This window comes from Diplotaxodon limnothrissa, linkage group LG17 (genome assembly GCF_057381915.1).
Source record: "Diplotaxodon limnothrissa isolate DT_005_m linkage group LG17, D_limnothrissa_male_GT1.1, whole genome shotgun sequence".
NCBI classification, from domain to species: Eukaryota; Metazoa; Chordata; class Actinopteri; order Cichliformes; family Cichlidae; genus Diplotaxodon; species Diplotaxodon limnothrissa.
In genome coordinates this window covers 29402594-29422718 of record NC_140612.1, presented here as the reverse complement: position 1 = coordinate 29422718, position 20125 = coordinate 29402594, and the positions used below count along the sequence as shown (strand labels likewise).

General features: G+C 39.4%; 1 protein-coding gene across 1 annotated transcript in view; it reads left to right on the top strand.

Annotated features, from left to right (window-relative positions):
* cacna2d1a (calcium channel, voltage-dependent, alpha 2/delta subunit 1a) overlaps positions 1-20125 on the top strand; it is a 105583-nt gene that overhangs the window by 74258 nt on the left and 11200 nt on the right. The window contains exons 23-36 of the mRNA XM_085376892.1: positions 3929-3989; positions 4077-4174; positions 5890-5974; positions 6125-6187; positions 8235-8344; positions 9781-9855; positions 10245-10312; positions 10415-10453; positions 10539-10610; positions 15175-15327; positions 16376-16428; positions 18045-18100; positions 19213-19330; positions 19958-20067. Coding sequence (XP_085233018.1) covers positions 3929-3989; positions 4077-4174; positions 5890-5974; positions 6125-6187; positions 8235-8344; positions 9781-9855; positions 10245-10312; positions 10415-10453; positions 10539-10610; positions 15175-15327; positions 16376-16428; positions 18045-18100; positions 19213-19330; positions 19958-20067 — 1161 coding nt within the window. The remainder of the gene's footprint in view (positions 1-3928; positions 3990-4076; positions 4175-5889; positions 5975-6124; positions 6188-8234; positions 8345-9780; positions 9856-10244; positions 10313-10414; positions 10454-10538; positions 10611-15174; positions 15328-16375; positions 16429-18044; positions 18101-19212; positions 19331-19957; positions 20068-20125) is intronic.

Genomic DNA, 20125 nt, shown 5'->3' with positions numbered 1-20125 from the left:
TACTGGTCAAAGCACATTTTAAGACTTCTAGGCCACCACAGCACACTTCTTATTTCAGGAAAGACACAAAGCCTGCTGGATTCTGGCAGTCTGTTATATTTCATCACCTTTCAATAATCATACATGTGGACAGTTTGAAAATGTCTCTTGGAAGGGCTTTTTGTAACATCTGAGATTTTGGTATTGGCTGAAAGTTTTAAAGTTATAACAGTTGATTTCTTTTTCATTACAGTGATTAGTTTTTGATTGCAGAGTAACCTTGCACACACTAGCAACATTAAATAGTTCAGAATAGAACAAATTTAGCTTGATTCTAACAAATTAAATTAATGCAGAGTTGCTTTTGTGCTGAAGTGTGATGCTGTTAGTGTGAAAATTCAGTTTGAAATTAGTGTGCACACACACTTAAAAATGTGTTGTTGTTTTTTTTCTTAAAAAGTTTTTTTTTAATGTGTTTATCCATGAAAGAAGAACCTGCCCATGATCAGTTTAATGATCAAGTCAGTGTGTGAAGGTTAATCCCTACAAGCCTCAGGATCTATAAAAGAGAATGGTCATATTAAAAATGGTCACAGGTGCACTGTAACTCTGAGCATTGAAGCCCCACCCACCTGCTGTTTAAACCTTCTGTTTTTTAAGCAGCAGCCAATCAGATTAAGTTACAGAGAAGGAAAGGGAATAGATTAACTGAGGAACTCCACCAAGTCTAAATGTGAGGTAAAAGGACCATAAATAAGAATTCTTTCAGTTGTAATTCATGCAAAGCTTCTTCAATAGAGTCAACTAATAGAAATATGGTAATGACAATAAGAGCTCCACTTTAAATGTAAATGTAAAAACCATTTTGTTCCTCAAGACAAATCAAATGAAGCTTTTATAAGATGACTGAATGAACAGATTTTTGCCACATATCATAACGTTTGTTAAACTGCCCCTTTGTGCTTTCCACAAACTGATTACTTAAACTGTTGGGCACTTTCGTAGAACAATATTCTTATTCAATTTCCCTTTGAATAAAATATTGTGTAAACCCTGTTGGCTTACTTCCTTTCCGGCTCTCTTTTCCCAATTCCCTCTTTCCTCTCCTCATCTTTTCACTGTCCTCCCTTCTTACGTTCTCCTGCCTTCTTCAACTCTTGACCATTCCTGGTGTGTTGGACCCCTGCAGCGTTTTTGGGCAAGTATTCTCCTCCTGTTTTTTGCCTCATAGCCCCTGTATTCTTTGTATTCTCTTATCACCGGCAGACTTTGGATGTAACGTCTTTTCCTTTGGTTCACTCTGTCTGATGCGGCGGACTCACAAAGACGGAAGCATTTTGTTCTAATGATCTGTTTTCCTTCGTATGCTGGTTTCTGATTAATAATGACAGTTCTGTGACACTGAATCAAGCTGCTATTTGCTCTGAGAAGCAGTGCTTCGCATGCAATGTGGACCCACAGTGCGGCGCAGACAGTGTGTGCGGGTCTGTGTGTGCAAGTGTGTATTTAACCCCCCACCTGTTCCAATGGCCCTCAGATGTGGTTTTGGCACTAACCTACTGTAGCAGGAAGAACAGAGGACAGGATGTTTGCATTATTTAAAGGTGAAACCATAAAGGAGAAAGCTGTGAGTCTGTACCCCGAACATGAGTTAGTGTGAGTCTTTGTTTTCCTCACTTTTCTCCTTTTTGACTCACTTTGATTTTTACAACCTTGTTAAATAACTCCTAATGAAAGACAGGATACTTCTGAACACACTAAGCCTCGCCTCTTCTGTCTGCCCTTCTGTGTGCTTTGTCATCAGTTTTGTCTTGTTTGCAGGCATCGAATCCAAAAGTCTCAGCAGAACATCGTTAATCTCTGAAACTGAAGCCTGGCTTGTCTGCTTTATTCCTTTTCAGAGAGTCAGAGCACTGTAAATGTCAGTTTAAAAACACAGTTCAAGTCCAAACCATAATCTCCCAATTCCCTCATCTATTTATCACGCATTTGTTAAGTCGGTGCAGATTTTTATTTCTTGTTTGTGTATGAGAGATCGATTTATGCTGAAATCCAGAGTTACTATGAATGAATTTAGCATTTTAAAGAAGCTCACAAAACAAGCCAAGGGTTTTTATTACATTTTTTATTTAAAAGCCCAAAAAGTAAATTAATTCCTCATTTCCCAAATCTCTCTGCTATCCATCATTACTGGATACTTTGTGGGATTAGTAAGCAGTGACTGAATATAAAAGAAAAACCACATCGCCAGAAGAATGCTAATCCTAACGCTAAAAACACATATCAAACCTAACTTTAGAAACCGCATTTTAAGCCTCTCTTTGTGTTGTCCATCAGCGCTGTCTCCATTTGCATCCAAAGGGCTAAAAACCTTTAGTTCGAAATGCAATATTTCTATTCAGGACTCGTTCTGTGAATAAAATATTGTCACCTTTGACCCCTGTGGTTTTACCCTGTCTTTTCTTTCCCCTTTCTTTTCCCTCTCGTCTTTACCTCCCTGGGGGATGATTCGCTTGTTCATTCACTTTGTCTCTGCTGGGATTTTTTCCACTCCAGGGAAAAATGGCAAGTATTTTTTCCTTTACTTTCATCTCTCTCCTTCTGGTTCCGAGTCTTAGCGGTCTTTTATACGGCACATCTGGCCAAGTCTGTTCTGGTGTATTTTTATTTTTGCCTTTATACCTGATTTTCACCTGTTTGTGCAAAATTTGAATCTTTGCGGTCTGTAAACACAACTTTTGCCTCAGTTAGTCTAGCTGTACGAGTTATCGCAGCCCCTTATCATTACCAGAACACCAAATGGTGTGTTTGTGTCGATGCTGCTGGTGTCCTGACAGATGCAAAAAGTATGTTCCTTGGAAACTGAGCTGTGACTCAACATAGACGATAATCAGATAAGTTTCTCAATTGTGACGCTTCGCAGCAATTTCTCGTATTTAAAGAAAGTCTAAATGTGTTTCAGCATGCAGTGTTTTGAAGGGACATATTTCAACACAAATTACAACATTTACCTTAAACCTAACCAAGGAGTTTTTAGTTACAAACTTAAAATAAATTAAAATACCAAATGTAAACAAAGTCAGGGGAATAAGGAAAATGGAAAGCTACCAAAGAGAAAACAGACTGCGGATGATCAAACTTGTGACTGTCTTCATTGACATACCCACAACCTTCTCATTGTGGGGACTTTTTTTAAGAGACCTGTTATCTCTCATTGCCAAGACATACAGGGTTTTAGATCGTTTAATACATTTAAAACAAGATAACCTGATAAATAAATACATTCATTCAGAGGTGGACTTGCTGGTGTGCTTTGGGTCATTGCTGTGTTGCATGACTCAAGTGTGCCTGAGTTTCATGGGAAAAAATGCCTCCTTCATGATTTTCTGGTAGAGAGCAGAATTCATCATTCCATTACTGCAACCTGTGCAGGTCGTGAACAGCAAAGCACTCCTAGAACCCCTTGAAATGCTGTGTTAGTTTTGCTGCACGTAATCTCTTCATTTCAAATAATATTTTATCAAAACTCGTGAGGATCATCAAGATGCTTTTTTTTTAAATTTTGGTAAATTTAGTCAATCACAGTTAATTCATGTTTAATAAGAGGGGCAATTCCTTTTTCACATATAGCCAGGTAGATTTGGATAGCTTTTACCCCTTCGTAATGGAAGTCATCATTTAAAAACTGCATTTTGTAATTTCTCTGGTTATTTATTTTAGTCTAAAATTTGTATTATGACCTGAAACATGTAAACGTGAAAAATATTCAAAACATATGAAATAAGGAAGAAGGTTATAATAATTTTTTCACCTTTTTGAGGTATCAGTCTCGCTCAGATGGAACATTTCATCTCAATCTCAATATAGTGACTCTTATTAACTTGTCTATTCTGAACCTAATTTTGAACCTTTATTGGGGAAAACTCATATTACTTTATACTTATCGCAGTTTCTGAAAGCCTCATGGCTGACAAGTTTGATGAATATGGCTACACACTGATTGCACCGAGGTAAGAAGGCACAGACAACTTTTTATAAAGTTACTTCTAACATAACTTTTACTCAGTATGACTGGAGAATTGTTCCATTGCCAACAGAGATTACTGCAAGGACTTAAAGCCTGACGCCAACAACACAGAGTTCCTCAAGAGGTTTAACGATTACATTGACAGGAAGACTCCAAACAACCCCATGTGTAAGTATCAAAAAATGAAGAAATATTTACCACAATTTTTGTCCATTTTGCATGTTCTTGGTGCCTATGGTTATGATGTGAGCACTGTTTGTTATAGTAGGTGTACATGAAAAAATAATTTTATTTTTTTACTGGAAGAGTGCCAACCCAAACATACTCCCAGAAGTCTCTCTTTCCAGTGAAGTACAGGTCTGGCTGGATGGTTTGGTGTGCCTGACTAGGCAAAGCTTTGTAATGTTGAACCCCTCTGTTCGTGTTACCCATTTGATGCTAACTCTAAAAGTCTGACCATCACACGCCTGACTGCACATGTGTGAGGCACGTCGGCTTAGATGTGACACACACACACACACAGTATTCGATAGCAATATGCCTTCCACACCCCACCTATAGCCGCTCGACCTCATCCAATTACTCTGTGTTTGTGAGAAAGAGCAGGACACGTCAAGCCGAGAGCGTGAGCGGAGCAATAAAACACAAATCAGGGACCAGTGGACCTTTTCCCTAACATCTGACCAATGCATTAACATCCTTGCCATTTCTTACATGCGCTCATTGATATGGATCACTCTTTTTTTTGGGGGGGGGGGCTGAGTAAACCAAAAGGTCCCCTGATATTTATAAAAGCTCCTATATTGTGTTCCTTGGTATAATTTGATGGTGTGCATTTAATAACTTACTTCAAACATCTCAACAGGATCAATCCAATAAAACTTTTCACCCAATTGAAATATTACTTTCACCATTATTAGCTGCCAGTTTAATGGAGTCCATAGAGAGCAGAGAAGGAGAGAGAGAGGAGGCCCATGTGGACTGTTGGGGGTTTGAGCATCGTTACACGCTTTACTTGGTTAAGCCACTGCAGTGGCGAAGAAGTTGAAGTACATTAGGAATTCCTGGGCTGCCTCCAATAAAGAATCTCTAATGAAAAACACTGCACAGAGAGGGAAGGTGGAGTAGGAGGGAAATAAAGTGTTACACCAGCTGTTTTCTCTGATGTGTGTGTGGTGTGTCATAAAGGTTGGAGGAGGTGGAGGGGGTGCACCGACGAGCCTCGATGTTAATGGACTGAAGAGGGTCGCCTGTGGGTTCAAAGAGGCGGGCATAGCAACAAAAAAAGAAATGGACGAGCAGCTTGTATCATATGTTACCTTTGTCATGTGGTTTTTCACAGAAGACCGCAAAATGGTTTTTTTTGGTAACACCTGTGCTACCCTACCACCTACCCCAGAGAAGGAGGCGTGTGCATGAAAATGCGTGTTTCATTCCTACAGTGCTTTAATACTTTTTATCTGTTTCTGATTTTAAGACGCTCTTTTCTTCAAAGAGTAATATTTGTTCTGAAAATTTTCATTTGTGACATTGCTTCAGCTTTATTTTTTATTATATTTATTTTTTATTTTTTTTAATCTTGTTCCCTTCTCTCAGTTAGTGATTTGGTTCTGGATACATAAAATGTGATGCAAATGTTAAAATATTTCCAAGCATGTTTTTGTTTCTGACAGTATTTCTGTTTTTCTCACAGCAGAGTTTGTGGTTACTCTCTATTAATGCTCCACAGTTTTCTTTTGTTTTTATTCCACATAATTTTCTAAAGTGCAACATCAGCTTATTGAGATGAGACAAGACTGATGCCTAACAGAAGTCTACCGACTCACTCGCATATTATTCCAAAGGTAAAATACTGAGGCTCAAAATTCTGTTTTGCTGTTTAGGCAATGTGGATTTGGTGAACCGATTGCTCCTCGATGCTGGCATCACCTCCGATCTAATCAAGATATGGAAAGAAAACGATCCGATGTAAGTGAAGCACCGGTATTTGGTAAAGAATGACCAGGTGGAAAAAATTGAACACAGGTGGTTCAAGTATTTCAGTTAATGTCAAAGATAAAGCACATTCCAGTTTTTGTAACGGTATGCTTTACAGCTTTATTTTACTCTGCTTGTCAGAAACGGTGTCATGTCCAGATATGTTGCGACTGAAGGAGGGATCACACGAGTCTACCCCACAAGGTATTTCTTAGATGATCAAGGGCAGGGTTGATTTAGGATCATGGGAAGAAACATGTAGTATGTTTAGGATTATCTGATAAAGTATTATGATGTGGTCTGCTTATAGAGCACCAACTTACCAATGTAGTGCTTGATTTTTAGTGGTTATGGCATAAAGTCAGATTTGTTATGTATGTTTGGATATAAATGTATATCCATTTACTGCTGTATGTCAGTGGGTGATGGTGGTATAAGCTGAGGAAAGTGGCCCATTGGACCTTATACTTTGGTCCCTAGGTGCTTGACCCAGCTTCTCCTGGGGATTGCCAAGGCTTTCCCAGGCCAGATTGGATATTTAGTTCCTCCAGCAAGTTCTGGGGTTTCCCTGGGGATCCTACCAGCAAAACATATCTAGAATACCTCTACATAGAAGCATTCCAGCCATCTTAACTGGTCCTTTTCTGTGAGAAAGTCCAGCTACAGTATTCTGCCCCTCCTCTAGCTACCTAAACTTCTAGAGTGATCCCACAGAAAAGTCAATATCCAGTTAGTTCATACACCTTGAGTAAAGGTCGAGCAATAGCTTGACAAATAAATTTAGAACTTTGTCTCCATCCCTATATCGCTCCTATCAACGATAGTGGAGTCAAAAAAGTGGCATCTTACTATATAAGTCACATGACTAGAACTCAACATCCCGTCTGTTGTTTAGGATACGATGGAGATCATGAAACTGTAAAGAGCTTTTAGAAAATCCCAATAATCAAACGGATGGTGACAGTAGGAAGAAAAAAAACTCTTCTTCGGTTGGGGATGAGGGGAAACAGAACAGAGAGAGAGAGGACAAAAGGTATACTAGAGAGAGAGAGAGAGAGTCCAATCTATTTTTTTCTCAAGGATTGTTGCTGAAAAATTGTTTGCTTTCATTTAGCACCCTTCAGAGTGATGAGTGATTTATGGGTTGCTTCCCATTCTGGTAAAACCTGTATTTTACTGAATCATTTCAGGTTCAGTTTTAAGGAAGTTTTATTCTTACTTACAGGATAGGGTAGCACGATCTGATATCCTCGTGTTGGTGTTGTTCCCAGATCATCATACTAAATGTTGTTCCAGGATCAACATTGCAAGTGACCAATCAGAATGTTGTGACGTCATACTTTTGCGACTTCGGGAAAAACCGGCGTAAAACCAAAAACTGTACTTAAGCTGCGAGAAACCGCCTCTGTCCGCCGATCAACGGACCCTGACCCTAACCCTAACCGTAACCCTTTAATAAACAGTAAGCAGAATTGATATTGTCCTTGCAACATTGGAATTGCATAAATGCACGAATGGCTTGGCGCGCAAAAGAATAACGTCACAACAATGTGATTGGTCACTTGCAATGTTGAACCTGGAACAACATTTTCATGATGGTCTGGGAACATCACCAACACGAGGATATCAGATCATCCGGATAGGGTAAGTCATTGGCAACTCTGGTCTGTGGGGTACCGCAAGGCTCTGTCCTTGGACCACTTCTGATTTCTTTATGCATATTACCCCTGGGACAGGTTATCTGTAGGCACAGTGTTTTCACTGCTATGCAGATGACACAAAGCTTTACATCTCTTTAACACTAAAGGCAGTCATCAAGTTAATTAACTAATTTTATATCCAATATATTGAATGCTAGATGGCACAGAACTTCCTGCAGCTAAACATGGATAAGACAGAAATAATCGCTATCATCTCTTCTTAGCAAATGTTTAAAATTTGTTTTTAATTTACCTGTTTTTTTTTTTTTATTTTCTTCTCACTTTTTAATCTTCTCCTGCTACCAGCATTCCCCTAATACTGTTTCATCTTTATCTCTTCTCTAAATATTTTATTGCTATTTGTTTCCTATCTTGTTTTTGATTTTTGAAAGGTGCTCTATAAATACATTTTATTATTACTGTTATTAAATGTGAGCGTGATAAACAAAGAACTGCAGTTAGAATTAGATCTATAGATATTAGAGTCAAAAATGTGGTCGTGGTAGTATTAGATTGGTAATATTTGAATGCACTCGTCTTTATTTTTACAGTAATGGCCTGGACTGGACTGGACAAGCGGAGACGTATGATTTAAGCTTCTACAAGCGAAGTTTGGACAACGATCTGTACATCTTCACTCCAACTGTATTCGAAAATATTTGTGAGTAACAGCTACTCGGTTGTGTCATCACCTAAGAGTTATTCTCTCCCAAAGACAACTTTGGCTAAAATACCCAGAAAGCCTCTTTGAAGATCCAGCTCGTCCGTTACTACTCCACGTCACTGTGTAACATATTTGTGCAATGCCGTACAACCTGCAAAGTAAGCTAAAGAATGACTGGCTACAACGCAGTCACCAGGGTGTTCAACACAGTTCAGTGTTCACAAACATATCAGTGTCAAGCTATAAAGAGGCAGACACTGTCTGAGCTCTAAATAATTAGCTGTTAAATCTCTCTATCGGGGGCTTGTGGGAAATAAACCCACAACAAGGCTTGAGCTTTTACCTCAGTTCTCACCTTTGTCTTGACTTTCACCTTCACAGAACTAAATGGTTACAATGTATTGTGATCAGATCTGGTTCTCTTGTGCTCAGATTGTGATTCTAACTTAGAGTCACACTCAGTAACTAACTTATTTTTTCTGAAGTCAAAAGCGCTTCAGTAGTATACAGTGTTTTTATACAGTAAACCATACAGTTGTATGAATGAGTCACTAAAGGAGCATCAAATGGACAGTTTAAAAGAAAGTTGAGTGTAGTGGGTGAGGGGACAGCAGTAACAATTTTGTGAATTGTCTGTGAAGGTTCTCTGTCATCTAGGTCATGATAGTCCAAGGAGCTTGGAAAGAAAAGCGTCTGGACTTCTTTAAGTTGCTTGAAGACATTTCACGTCTCGTCTGAGAAAGTACAACATAGAAGAGCCACCTCGACGGGACAAGACTCGGCAGTCCATCTCCATCTAAAGGACAAAGGTCACTCTTTCGAGGAAACCAATGTTGACATTATGGACAGAGAAGACAGATTGTTTGAAAGAGGAGTGAACAAAGCCATCTATGTCCACTGTGAACGGCCCTCTTTGAACAGAGGCGGTGGTTTACGACAACAACTGTCTGCCATCTATAATCCAGTTCTGAGATCCCTTTCCAGACGCTTTAACTCCCACTCACATCCCGGGCCTTTTGACTTCAGGAAATCACATGATGGGGTGGGGCAAGGTCTCACAATCAGTTCACCCGAAAGCTTGGCTGATTATGACCCACACCCGTTTTCACACCTTAGCTCGTGTGATTAGGTAGAGGATCATTAGGGGGTCCATGTCCCTCTTGTGGGGACACTCCCACAGGGCTTAAATCTGGGACTCTCCACCATTTGATCATAGAAATGAAGAAGCTTCTCGGATGAGAAGTGAAACGTCTTCAAGCAACTTAAAGAAGTCCAGACGCTTTTCTTTCCAAGCTCCTTTGACAGTTTTGTGAATTGTTAATTTGTTTAGTTTGCTAACTTTTAACGATAAAGCCAGTAAATTGTTAGTAGCCATAAAATGAAAATGTGCACATACCATTTTCAATGCAGCGTTTCCTTGGTTTTTCTTGTAGCTCAATATGAGGGTTCAGTTCTAGTGAGTAAAGCAGTAAACCTCAAGATTGACGATACCACACTCAAACCAGCTGGTAAGAACACACGTGCACAAATACAAATCACAACCCAATGAGTGTTTACATATTTAAGGCCCATTTCTCATGCTCCATCTTTTATTAAACCGCCTACACATAAACACACTTACGCTTAAAGCGATGCATCTTATTTATAGATCCACACCCTATAATGTGAACTTCTTTTCCTCCAACAACACTTGCTGCTTCTAATTTAATAGCCACTACGTTTGTCTATTTCTTCTTCCCTCTGCCATAGATACACAAACACACATACACAAACCACACATCAAGTTGTCTAGTTGTCTGTGATCTTTAGCCAAGTTCCATTTTCTGAGTTCAGAGTGGAAAGTTGACACAGAGGTCCGGTATGATCTAGGATGTCTGGCTTTTGTGTTTTAACCCAGTGGTCGGTGTACATTTGGACATAGATATGTGGAGAGAGATCTTCTCCAACACCTCACAGAGAAAAAGTGTGAGTAGATCCTATCTTGATGACATATTCAGCATGTGCGCAATTAGATACATTTTGTCGTTCCTATCAGTTTTCATCATTTTGCCCCTTTATGTTTTCAAGTGCAAGGATGAGCTGTGTGGCTGTACGATAGGCGATAAGGTAAGAGGTTCGGGTATGTAGAAAATGTTTTGCTGTTAGTTTTGGATGAAAATCAGCGCTGGTTTAATTATCTGTTTAATTCCAGAATTTAAACTGTTATATTCTGGATGATGGAGGCTTCTTGGTGATGACCAATCAGATTGACCATTTTAATGAGGTGGGCCTCTGGATTTTGTCCTTTTTTTTTTTTCTTTTTTTTTTCCATTCACACAGCAGTTGAAAATATAGTGATTCTGAGTGCCTGATTTAATGTGACCAGAACTCTGCAGTCCTGCGAAAGCTTAACACCCCATCATTTAGTAGTTTATAGAACCACCTTTGGGAGCATGAACTTGATGTAATCATTTTCTGTATAACTTTATCAGTGTCTCACATCATTGCAGAGGAATTTTAGCTCACTCTTCTTCCTAACATTGTTTAGTTCATTAAGGTTTGCTTGCATTTGTTTGTGCACTACTTTCTTAAGGTCACGCAACAGAATTTCAATTAGGTCGTTTGGAGAATTTGCACTTTGACTGGGCCATGGCAACATTGTGATTCTTTTCTTTGTTAGTCATTCGTTTGTAGATTTGCTACTATGCTTGGGGTATTTGTCCTGTTGAATGACCAAGTGTCAGCCGAGGTTTAGCTGTTGGACAGATGGCCTCATATTTGACTCTCATATTAAGGTGAATTTGCTCGGACATCCGCTGCTCAGATGATTGTGGAATTATGTTAAAAGCCATTTGAATTCTCCTCATCTGGAAACTGCCACAACTTTGTATCTAATTAGCAGTACCTGGCTACTACCTACCTTGGGAACAGTAAGGGTGTGTTTAGTTTTTCACAGGACATAGAACCCTATAAAAACATAACTTTTCACATGAGTGTATAGATAATGTAACAACTGATCAAATTCTGTTCATGAAATGAAATTGGAGGTTCAAGGTAAGCTGGATTTAAGTTGAAATATTTTGTGTCAAAACAATATTTCTTTCATTTTTCTTTACCTTGAAAGAAATTCTTTTTTTACTGCCAGAGGACTTACATGCTCAAAGTTGAATTGAATTCAACAACCAGTCATTTTACACACAGACTGACCTTTTCCTGGACTCACCTAATGCAGTTTGTCTTTAACTTGCCAGCTTTCTAATACAAAGCCCATAAAATGTTTGAATATCACAACAAATCTTTTGTGAATCTTCAGTAAGCCTAAATTAGCTTTTTTATTACTAAAAAAAAACATAACAAGGGAGCCTAATAAAGTTTTCCCATGGCTTCCTATTATTAGCTAATTCAAAAAGCCCAAATACAGAAAATAAATGTTATTGTCCTATTCTAAAGGCTGACACTGGGCCTCTGTTGTCATCTGAGTAAATGTTTTCATGCCACCTCAACTCCTTCCCTAATCAGAGTTGGGTGTATGGTGGATAAATCAGTAGCCTCAGCAGTACTAAAAACCCAGTGACCTTGTTTATAAAAGGCAGTGTGCCCTCAATCATATTTCTCTCTCTGTGAGCTTCCCCTTTTCTCTCCCTCTTACTATGTCCTTCTCTCCCCAGCTTATTCCTTTGCTCTCTCCAAAACGCCCTCCGGGAGTCTGCAAGCTAGCAGTGCCGGGACTGTTAATTCATTATTTGCGTTATTGCACGTGGAAAGAAAAGAAGGCTCACTTTACCTTTATAGATTAAAAGATTTATATACTCTGCGAATGTTAAGATAAAGAGGAATGAATATATGGAGGACAGCTTGTTAACAGTGACCTGAGCGATTGACTGCATTCATAAAGTACAAACACACAGAGCACTACTTACTGTACACACACCCTCCTGGAAACACTGTTACTTAAACACTTCCATGCACACAGTCATGTGATACCTCTGATATACTGAGGCAAACTACTTCCCCCAAGTAAAAATTTATGGCTGCCCGATGGACTGTGTTAATCAGATTATACCGAAGTCAGTCATCCTGGTTTGAGAGTGATTTGCTGTCTGTTTGTCTTTAAATTCTCTGAACTTTTTTTGCACATGTCTACAGTTTCACGACTTTTTGTTGCACGTGTTTTACTTTGTGTGGGGTTTTTTTTTTTTTCAGCAAATTTACAATCACTGACCACTTTATTAGGTACACCTGTTTAACTGCTCAATCAGCCTATCGCATGGCACTAACTTAACACATTTAGGTATGTAGACATGGTCATGATGGCCAGGTTCAAAGCAAACATCAGGCTTCTGTCAGCTGAGAACAAGAGGCTACAGTGAGGCTACAATTAACATAGACTCACTAAAATTGGACAGAAGAAGACATTGCCTATTCAGATGAGTCTTGATTTCTCCTGCAACCATTTGGATAGCAGTTCAGAATTTGGCATGAACAACACGAAAGCATGCTGCCTTGTAGGCGGCGGCTGGTAGTGTAATAGTGTGGGCACATATCACGCCCCCCCCTTAAGTATTACGTATGTCAATGCCATAGCCTACCTTGGCATTGTTGCTGGCCATAATTACATGATGGCTTGATAACATTATCTTTTGATTGCTGGTTCCAACAGGATAACGCACCATGTCACACAGCTCGGATCTTTCATAATGGTTTCTTTAGTGGACTCAAATGTCTTCCACATTCACCAGATACTGTAACTGTCGTCAGTGGTGAAATGGAGGATTGGCATCATGGATGTGTAGCCGACAAATCTGCAGCAATTACAGTGGGGCAAAAAAGTATTTAGTCAGCCACCGATTGTGCAAGTTCCCCCACTTAAAATGATGACAGAGGTCAGTAATTTGCACCAGAGGTACACTTCAACTGTGAGAGACAGAATGTGAAAAAAAAATCCATGAATCCACATGGTAGGATTTGTAAAGAATTTATTGGTAAATCAGGGTGGAAAATAAGTATTTGGTCAATAACAAAAATACAACTCAATACTTTGTAACATAACCTTTGTTGGCAATAACAGAGGTCAAACGTTTACTATAGGTCTTTACCAGGTTTGCACACACAGTAGCTGGTATTTTGGCCCATTCCTCCATGCAGATCTTCTCGAGAGCAGTGATGTTTTGGGGCTGTCGCCGAGCAACACGGACTTTCAACTCCCGCCACAGATTTTCTATGGGGTTGAGGTCTGGAGACTGGCTAGGCCACTCCAGGACTTTCAAATGCTTCTTACGGAGCCACTCCTTTGTTGCCCGGGCGGTGTGTTTTGGATCATTGTCATGTTGGAAGACCTAGCCTCGTTTCATCTTCAAAGTTCTCACTGATGGAAGGAGGTTTTGGCTCAAAATCTCACGATACATGGCCCCATTCATTCTGTCCTTAACACGGATCAGTCGTCCTGTCCCCTTGGCAGAAAAACAGCCCCATAGCATGATGTTTCCACCCCCATGCTTCACAGTACGTATGGTGTTCTTGGGATGCAACTCAGTATTCTTCTTCCTCCAAACACGACGAGTTGAGTTTATACCAAAAAGTTCTACTTTGGTTTCATCTGACCACATGACATTCTCCCAATCCTCTGCTGTATCATCCATGTGCTCTCTGGCAAACTTCAGACGGGCCTGGACATGCACTGGCTTCAGCAGCGGAACACGTCTGGCACTGCGGGATTTGATTCCCTGCCGTTGTAGTGTGTTACTGATGGTGACCTTTGTTACTTTGGTCCCAGCTCTCTGCAGGTCATTCACCAGGTCCCCCCGTGTGGTTCTGGGATCTTTGCTCACCGTTCTCATGATCATTTTGACCCCACGGGATGAGATCTTGCGTGGAGCCCCAGATCGAGGGAGATTATCAGTGGTCTTGTATGTCTTCCATTTTCTGATGATTGCTCCCACAGTTGATTTTTTCACACCAAGCTACTTGCCTATTGTAGATTCACTCTTCCCAGTCTGGTGCAGGTCTACAATACTTTTCCTGGTGTCCTTCGAAAGCTCTTTGGTCTTGGCCATGGCGGAGTTTGGAGTCTGACTGTTTGAGGCTGTGGACAGGTGTCTTTTATACAGATGATGAGTTCAAACAGGTGCCATTCATACAGGTAACGAGTGGGGGACAGAAAAGCTTCTTACAGAAGACGTTACAGGTCTGTGAGAGCCAGAGATTTTCCTTGTTTGAGGTGACCAAATACTTATTTTCCACCCTGATTTACGAATAAATTCTTTACAAATCCTACCATGTGGATCCATGGATTTTTTTTTTTTCACATTCTGTCTCTCACAGTTGAAGTGTACCTCTGGTGCAAATTACTGACCTCTGTCATCATTTTAAGTGGGGGAACTTGCACAATCGGTGGCTGACTAAATACTTTTTTGCCCCACTGTATATATTTCTGTCATGTCGGTATGGACAAACATATCTGAGGAACAGTTCCCACACATCTTTGTATCTCTTCTACAAAAAAATAGGTGGTTTTGCAGGCAAAGAGTGTCCAGTTCAGTACTAGCAACGTGTACCTAATAAATAGTTAGGCAAAAGTATAATGATAAATTCAAATTATCAAGAAGCTTAGGCTCTCTGTAAATGAACAATCCCAACTACAATATCAATTTTAAAAGTTTAGTAGTTTTGGCTGTGTTCAACCATTTATCTGCGGGCTGTAGGTAGTTTGTGGACCTTGAGGCATGTTTACTACTCATGTATTAGTCATGTAAATTATATGATTTCTTTGTGCAAGTTCTTATTTATTTATTTTTTAATTATAATTTTTATTCTGTGCCCTGAATACCTGATCCCTGCTGCAAAACTAGATTGGGAAATTCTTCGGTGAGATCGACCCTTGTATTATGAGAAGCTTGATCAACTCGTCTCTGTACACCAATAAGAGTACGTATAACTACCAGTCGCTCTGTGATCCCAAGAAAGAGGACAAAACATCTGCCGGGTTGCGATCCGTCTACGTGGTAAGTTACATAAGCCAGAGACTATAAACACACGCAAAACCTATCACACAAACTGAGCCACGCATTACTGCACACCTACACGTTCTGATATCCATACGCAAATTAATTTCCCTGCATGAACAGAAGGATAGACGCAAGTAAATATGATGCAATTTGTACTCATACCTGCTTGATGACATGTATGCACACATACACATATACACACGTCACTCTAAAGGGAGCCATACATCTGGATAGTGCAGACAGTAGGGAAAGCAGAGGGAATGGTGAAAGCATGGCTAAAGTGGATGTTTCAGAGTAAAAGATTGCTTGGCTAACACATCAAGCAATGTACAAGCTGGCACTTTTTTTTGTCACTTACAAAAAGTGCAACTTCCAGTGGAATGATGTAAATTATCTGCCGATTTTACAGTAACACTGATGCTTTCCCTTGATGTTAAAATGTTTCCTTCATAGGAAGAGGCAATAAGCCGAAACTTAATAGAGGTATTTGTATTTGTAAAAATTTCAAATCATTTACTATACAAACAAAACTGTCATTTCCCAGCTGTTACCACATATTCGTACATGGTCTAGTGACCAAGGTGAGATGAAAGACGCAGATATCTTCTGATCAAAGACTCTGTCAGCAGCCAGTGTAACACGGTTAGTAAAGCCTCCTTGATGACTGAGGACACCGTCAACTAAAAGGAAAGAGTACAGCACTGATTCACCGAAACAAGGCCCTCGCATGCTAACTATAATCAAAGCAACATGTTGGGGCTTTTATTTAAACTGTGTGCTACTTTGTTTTCTCACTGGTTCTTTGTTTACATAGTTATCCTCACATCTGTTGACGAGGACTGTGCTCTAATTTCCTCACAAAGGAGGAAAATAAAACCTCTGGCTGGAACTTTCGGTCTTTGTGCTGTGCAAAACTAGACAGCTACTGTAAACACAAACAGGATATTCAGACAGGCTCAACCAGCTTAAAATGAATGCTAAACTATTCATTGTAGGTTTTATTTGGTGCTCATCTAATATTCTTTTCTCATTTTCTCCCTTTAAGCCCACAATAGCAGATATATTAAATTTGGGATGGTGGGCAACTGCTGCTGCCTGGTGAGTTCTTTTTGTTATTTGTTTGATTTTTAATTTTTTTTTTAAATAATATGGTCTGAAATGGTGTCATTCCATTATTAGCTGAAATATTCTCTATAGAAGCAGGAATTTTAAGTCCTTAACCTCAAAATACATGGAAAGCAGGATTTGTTCCTCCACATGGACGTATAGCATCTGTTTAATAGCTGATTTTTTTTTTTCCCTAGACAGTCTACATTCCAGGAAATCATCTCTTGATTTATGTGCTGTGTCACTGTCTTGATGTCATTACAACATGTTTAATAAAAATTTATTTTAAGGCCACTCAAAATGTACCCATATTCACGCCCTTAAAGCAAATATTAGGACTTTTCAACTACAGTATGCAAATTGCTTGAGCTAAACCTCATTTCTTTGTGTCAAGGAGCGAGACTACTTTTTAAAGTACTCTCTAGCTTTAGATGTCCAGGCTTTGCGAAAGTCTCTCAACCTTGTTCTTTGGACATTGGCTGCTTTTTCGCTACATTTTCAGTCCAATTTCTCAACCATTTTCAGATGAGTGTTTTGTTGGTTGTTTTTTAAGCCACTTAGCACCTATGAATCATCCAAGCTTAAAAGGGCTCTTAACTCAAGAAAAAGAAATCTGCATGACTGGAAAACAATCTATGGAAGAGTCGCTGTCAAGAAGCCGATCTTAGGGAAGAGAAAGAAATATATTGTGGCAGTGGCAACTGGTCTTATGGATCAAAATTTGACATTTCTGGTTAAAATCAGCAATATATGTGGTTAAAAATATATGGAGGAGGTTGCCAATCAGACCTGATTGCAGTGGCTTCATTCTTTAGCATAACAATGATCCCAAACACACTGGATAATGGATTGGATTTATATAGCACTTTTCAAGGCAACCAAAGCACTTTACAATGCCACTATTCATTCACTCTCGCATTCACACACTGGAGGCACACAGATACGCTTCCCAACCCCCTGAGCCACAGTCGCCCCGATAAAAGCATAATGTAAAGAAATGTATAGAAAAGCAAACAATGGAACGCTATTAGTCATAGATTGGCCTCCCCAGAGCCTGAACCTTAGTATTATTGAGGTAGTTTGGGATCATCTTAACAGAGAATGAAACAAAAGGCATCCAAAGAAGAGCTTCGCATGTCTACCAAGAAGCTTAAAGAACTAATCTTTAAGACTATTTAAAGAAATTACAAGACAGTTGTCCTAAAGTCTCGACTATAATGTCTGCTTTCCATAAGCCTGCTTCGGTCCACGTGTGTCCGAGTGATTTTTATCATCAGAGCTTGCCTAAAGGTGATCATACCAAGTAATAACTTTCAAGCTGGTTTGAATGATACGAACACTATTTTTGACTTACATTTCCACCTACGTTTTCACATTTCAAGAAGTCAGTGTTCCTATTTCCCATTTTCCTAGCAAAATATAAAAAAAGAGTGACGGCTCAAGACGTTTGCACAGTAATGAAAATATGAAAATTGGATAGAATTTAGTTAGTTTAGCAGTTTGGTTTTAGCTTGCATGAGTACTTAAATAGATTTTTGTTTTAATGTATATAAAATCTAATGAATTTAACTATTTGTTTGTGTCTGGGATTGCTTTTTTGCTCTTAGGTCAGTAATGCAACAGCTAGTGGTCAGCATCACATTACCTAACTTCGGGGAAGCAGGTTGGTTCCTATTAATTTCACATGAGAACAAGGGGGTTGAATTGTTTCTAAGAAATGTCTGCAGATCTGTACAGCCTGGATTGCCTCCTTATGGAGAATTAATTATGATGGATGTTCTTTTTATTTTGAAGTCAGTGTCATTTTTACAAATAGTTACAACCTCATCCTTAGAGGAACTTAGCAGGCTTAGGTTTGTATGTATTAGGAAAAACAGAATACCAGGCCTCCCTCTCTCTTTGTTAAAGACACTTCTTTTCATATGACTTTGGCAAAATAGAAGTTTTAGTTTATTAAAGCTTTGGAATTAGTTTTATGCTGTCATCCCCATGAAAATGCGAGAACTGGTGTTAATGCCCAGAAATGTTCCTTTTTTTTTCTCTAAATTTAAATATTACTATTTACATGGCTGGTTTCTCCTGGGAGGAGGGCAATAAACTTTATCTCTTAAGCTGCTTTAATTGTCACATATGAACAAAGGATAAATGTACTATTTGTACAGCACTCCCTTCATGTTGAACCTACAGAGAATGATTGTCTGTGTTAGGTTTTCTTTAAAGCTCAGTGTCATAGCAAAATGTAGACACAAACAAAATCAAATGGAATGGTAAAAGAAACTGTAGCTTAATCAGCTTTACAGAGGATAGCAAAATTCCCTTTAAATACTCAGAAAAAAATGCTCCAATGATTCCTCTATCTTTTCCTGTAGCATATGAAACGCTGGAAAAATCCTTATGAAGGGAAAGGAGATGATGCTGTCGATTCAAAACGACACAAATGCCCACTGTTAACGAAAATATCAACAGATTGACAGAAGTGTCAATTGAGGAATGTGCCAGAACTTGTGCTCATAAGCAGATATCCTTGGAAACTTTCAAAAGCTCACAGGCAAACTATGAATGTTACACTACTTAAAATTTACAATCTACTCGTTATGACGTTGTTTCGTTGTGTGAAGCGCTTTGGGTTCACACAAGTGCTCTCTAAATAAAAATAATTCAAAACACAACTAAATGAATGCTAATGTTTGGCGTAGGTATAATAGGTGAAAATATATCAGAGCTGTTGTTTTAATTGTGTGTTAACCAAAAATATACCTGAATGTGCTTCTACAGCTACTGATGATGCACCGGATGTGGAGAAGGAGGTCTGCATCAAGGAGGAATATCAATACTACTTTGAGAATGACAGCCTGTCTTTTAGAGGCGTAATCGACACAGAGAAGTGCTCAAGGTAAACCGTAAAAACCCGTCCCAGCTACACAATAGGCACTTGCTGTGTAGACGCTGACAGAGAATAATATCTGTAAAATACCTGATGTGGGCCTAAAACCTTTCAAAACATTTGCATGCCATAAAAGTGAAGTCAAGTCACTTGGCATTTTCATGTGTGATTTGTGCATGTGCACGGGCATGTGTGGTGTTTTAAGGTCCCTCTTGCCGGCTAATGGAGTGCCTGCCTGCGTGCCGCGTGGAATTCCTGCACTTTAGCTGCACACACGTTTCTTTTTAACGACCACTATAAAAATAAAATAAAATAAAAAAGCGGAGCAAATCATTTGAGCACCAGCTCAGTAAAGTTCTCGGAGGACAGCGGCATGGTAAGGCAGGTTTGTGTGTCCTTATGAGCATAGTTGACAAACTTGACTGAGTGATCCACTGTGTGTGCAGACCAATAGCTGACTACTTTTGTGGAAAAGAGATGACAATTACTGCATCTTCACTTCACTGCTTTCTGGTTAAACATTCAACTTCCTTGTATCTCTTGTGAGCATGTTTGAATGAAATCATATCTTTCCTGGACTCAAGCCCACGTGTCAACAACTGCTTTTGTGTCTCTTGTGTGTCTTCCCTTCTCCAGGCTCTATCACGCCGAAAGGCTGCCCAAGACGAACCTCGTCTTCATCGTTGCAGAAACAGAACATGGCTGTGAATGTCAGGAAAAGATATTAAAGCAGGAAGAACAGGAGTGTATCCTTTTACTAAACACCAGCTATAATCTGGTAGACAGTGTGTACACTTGACTCAG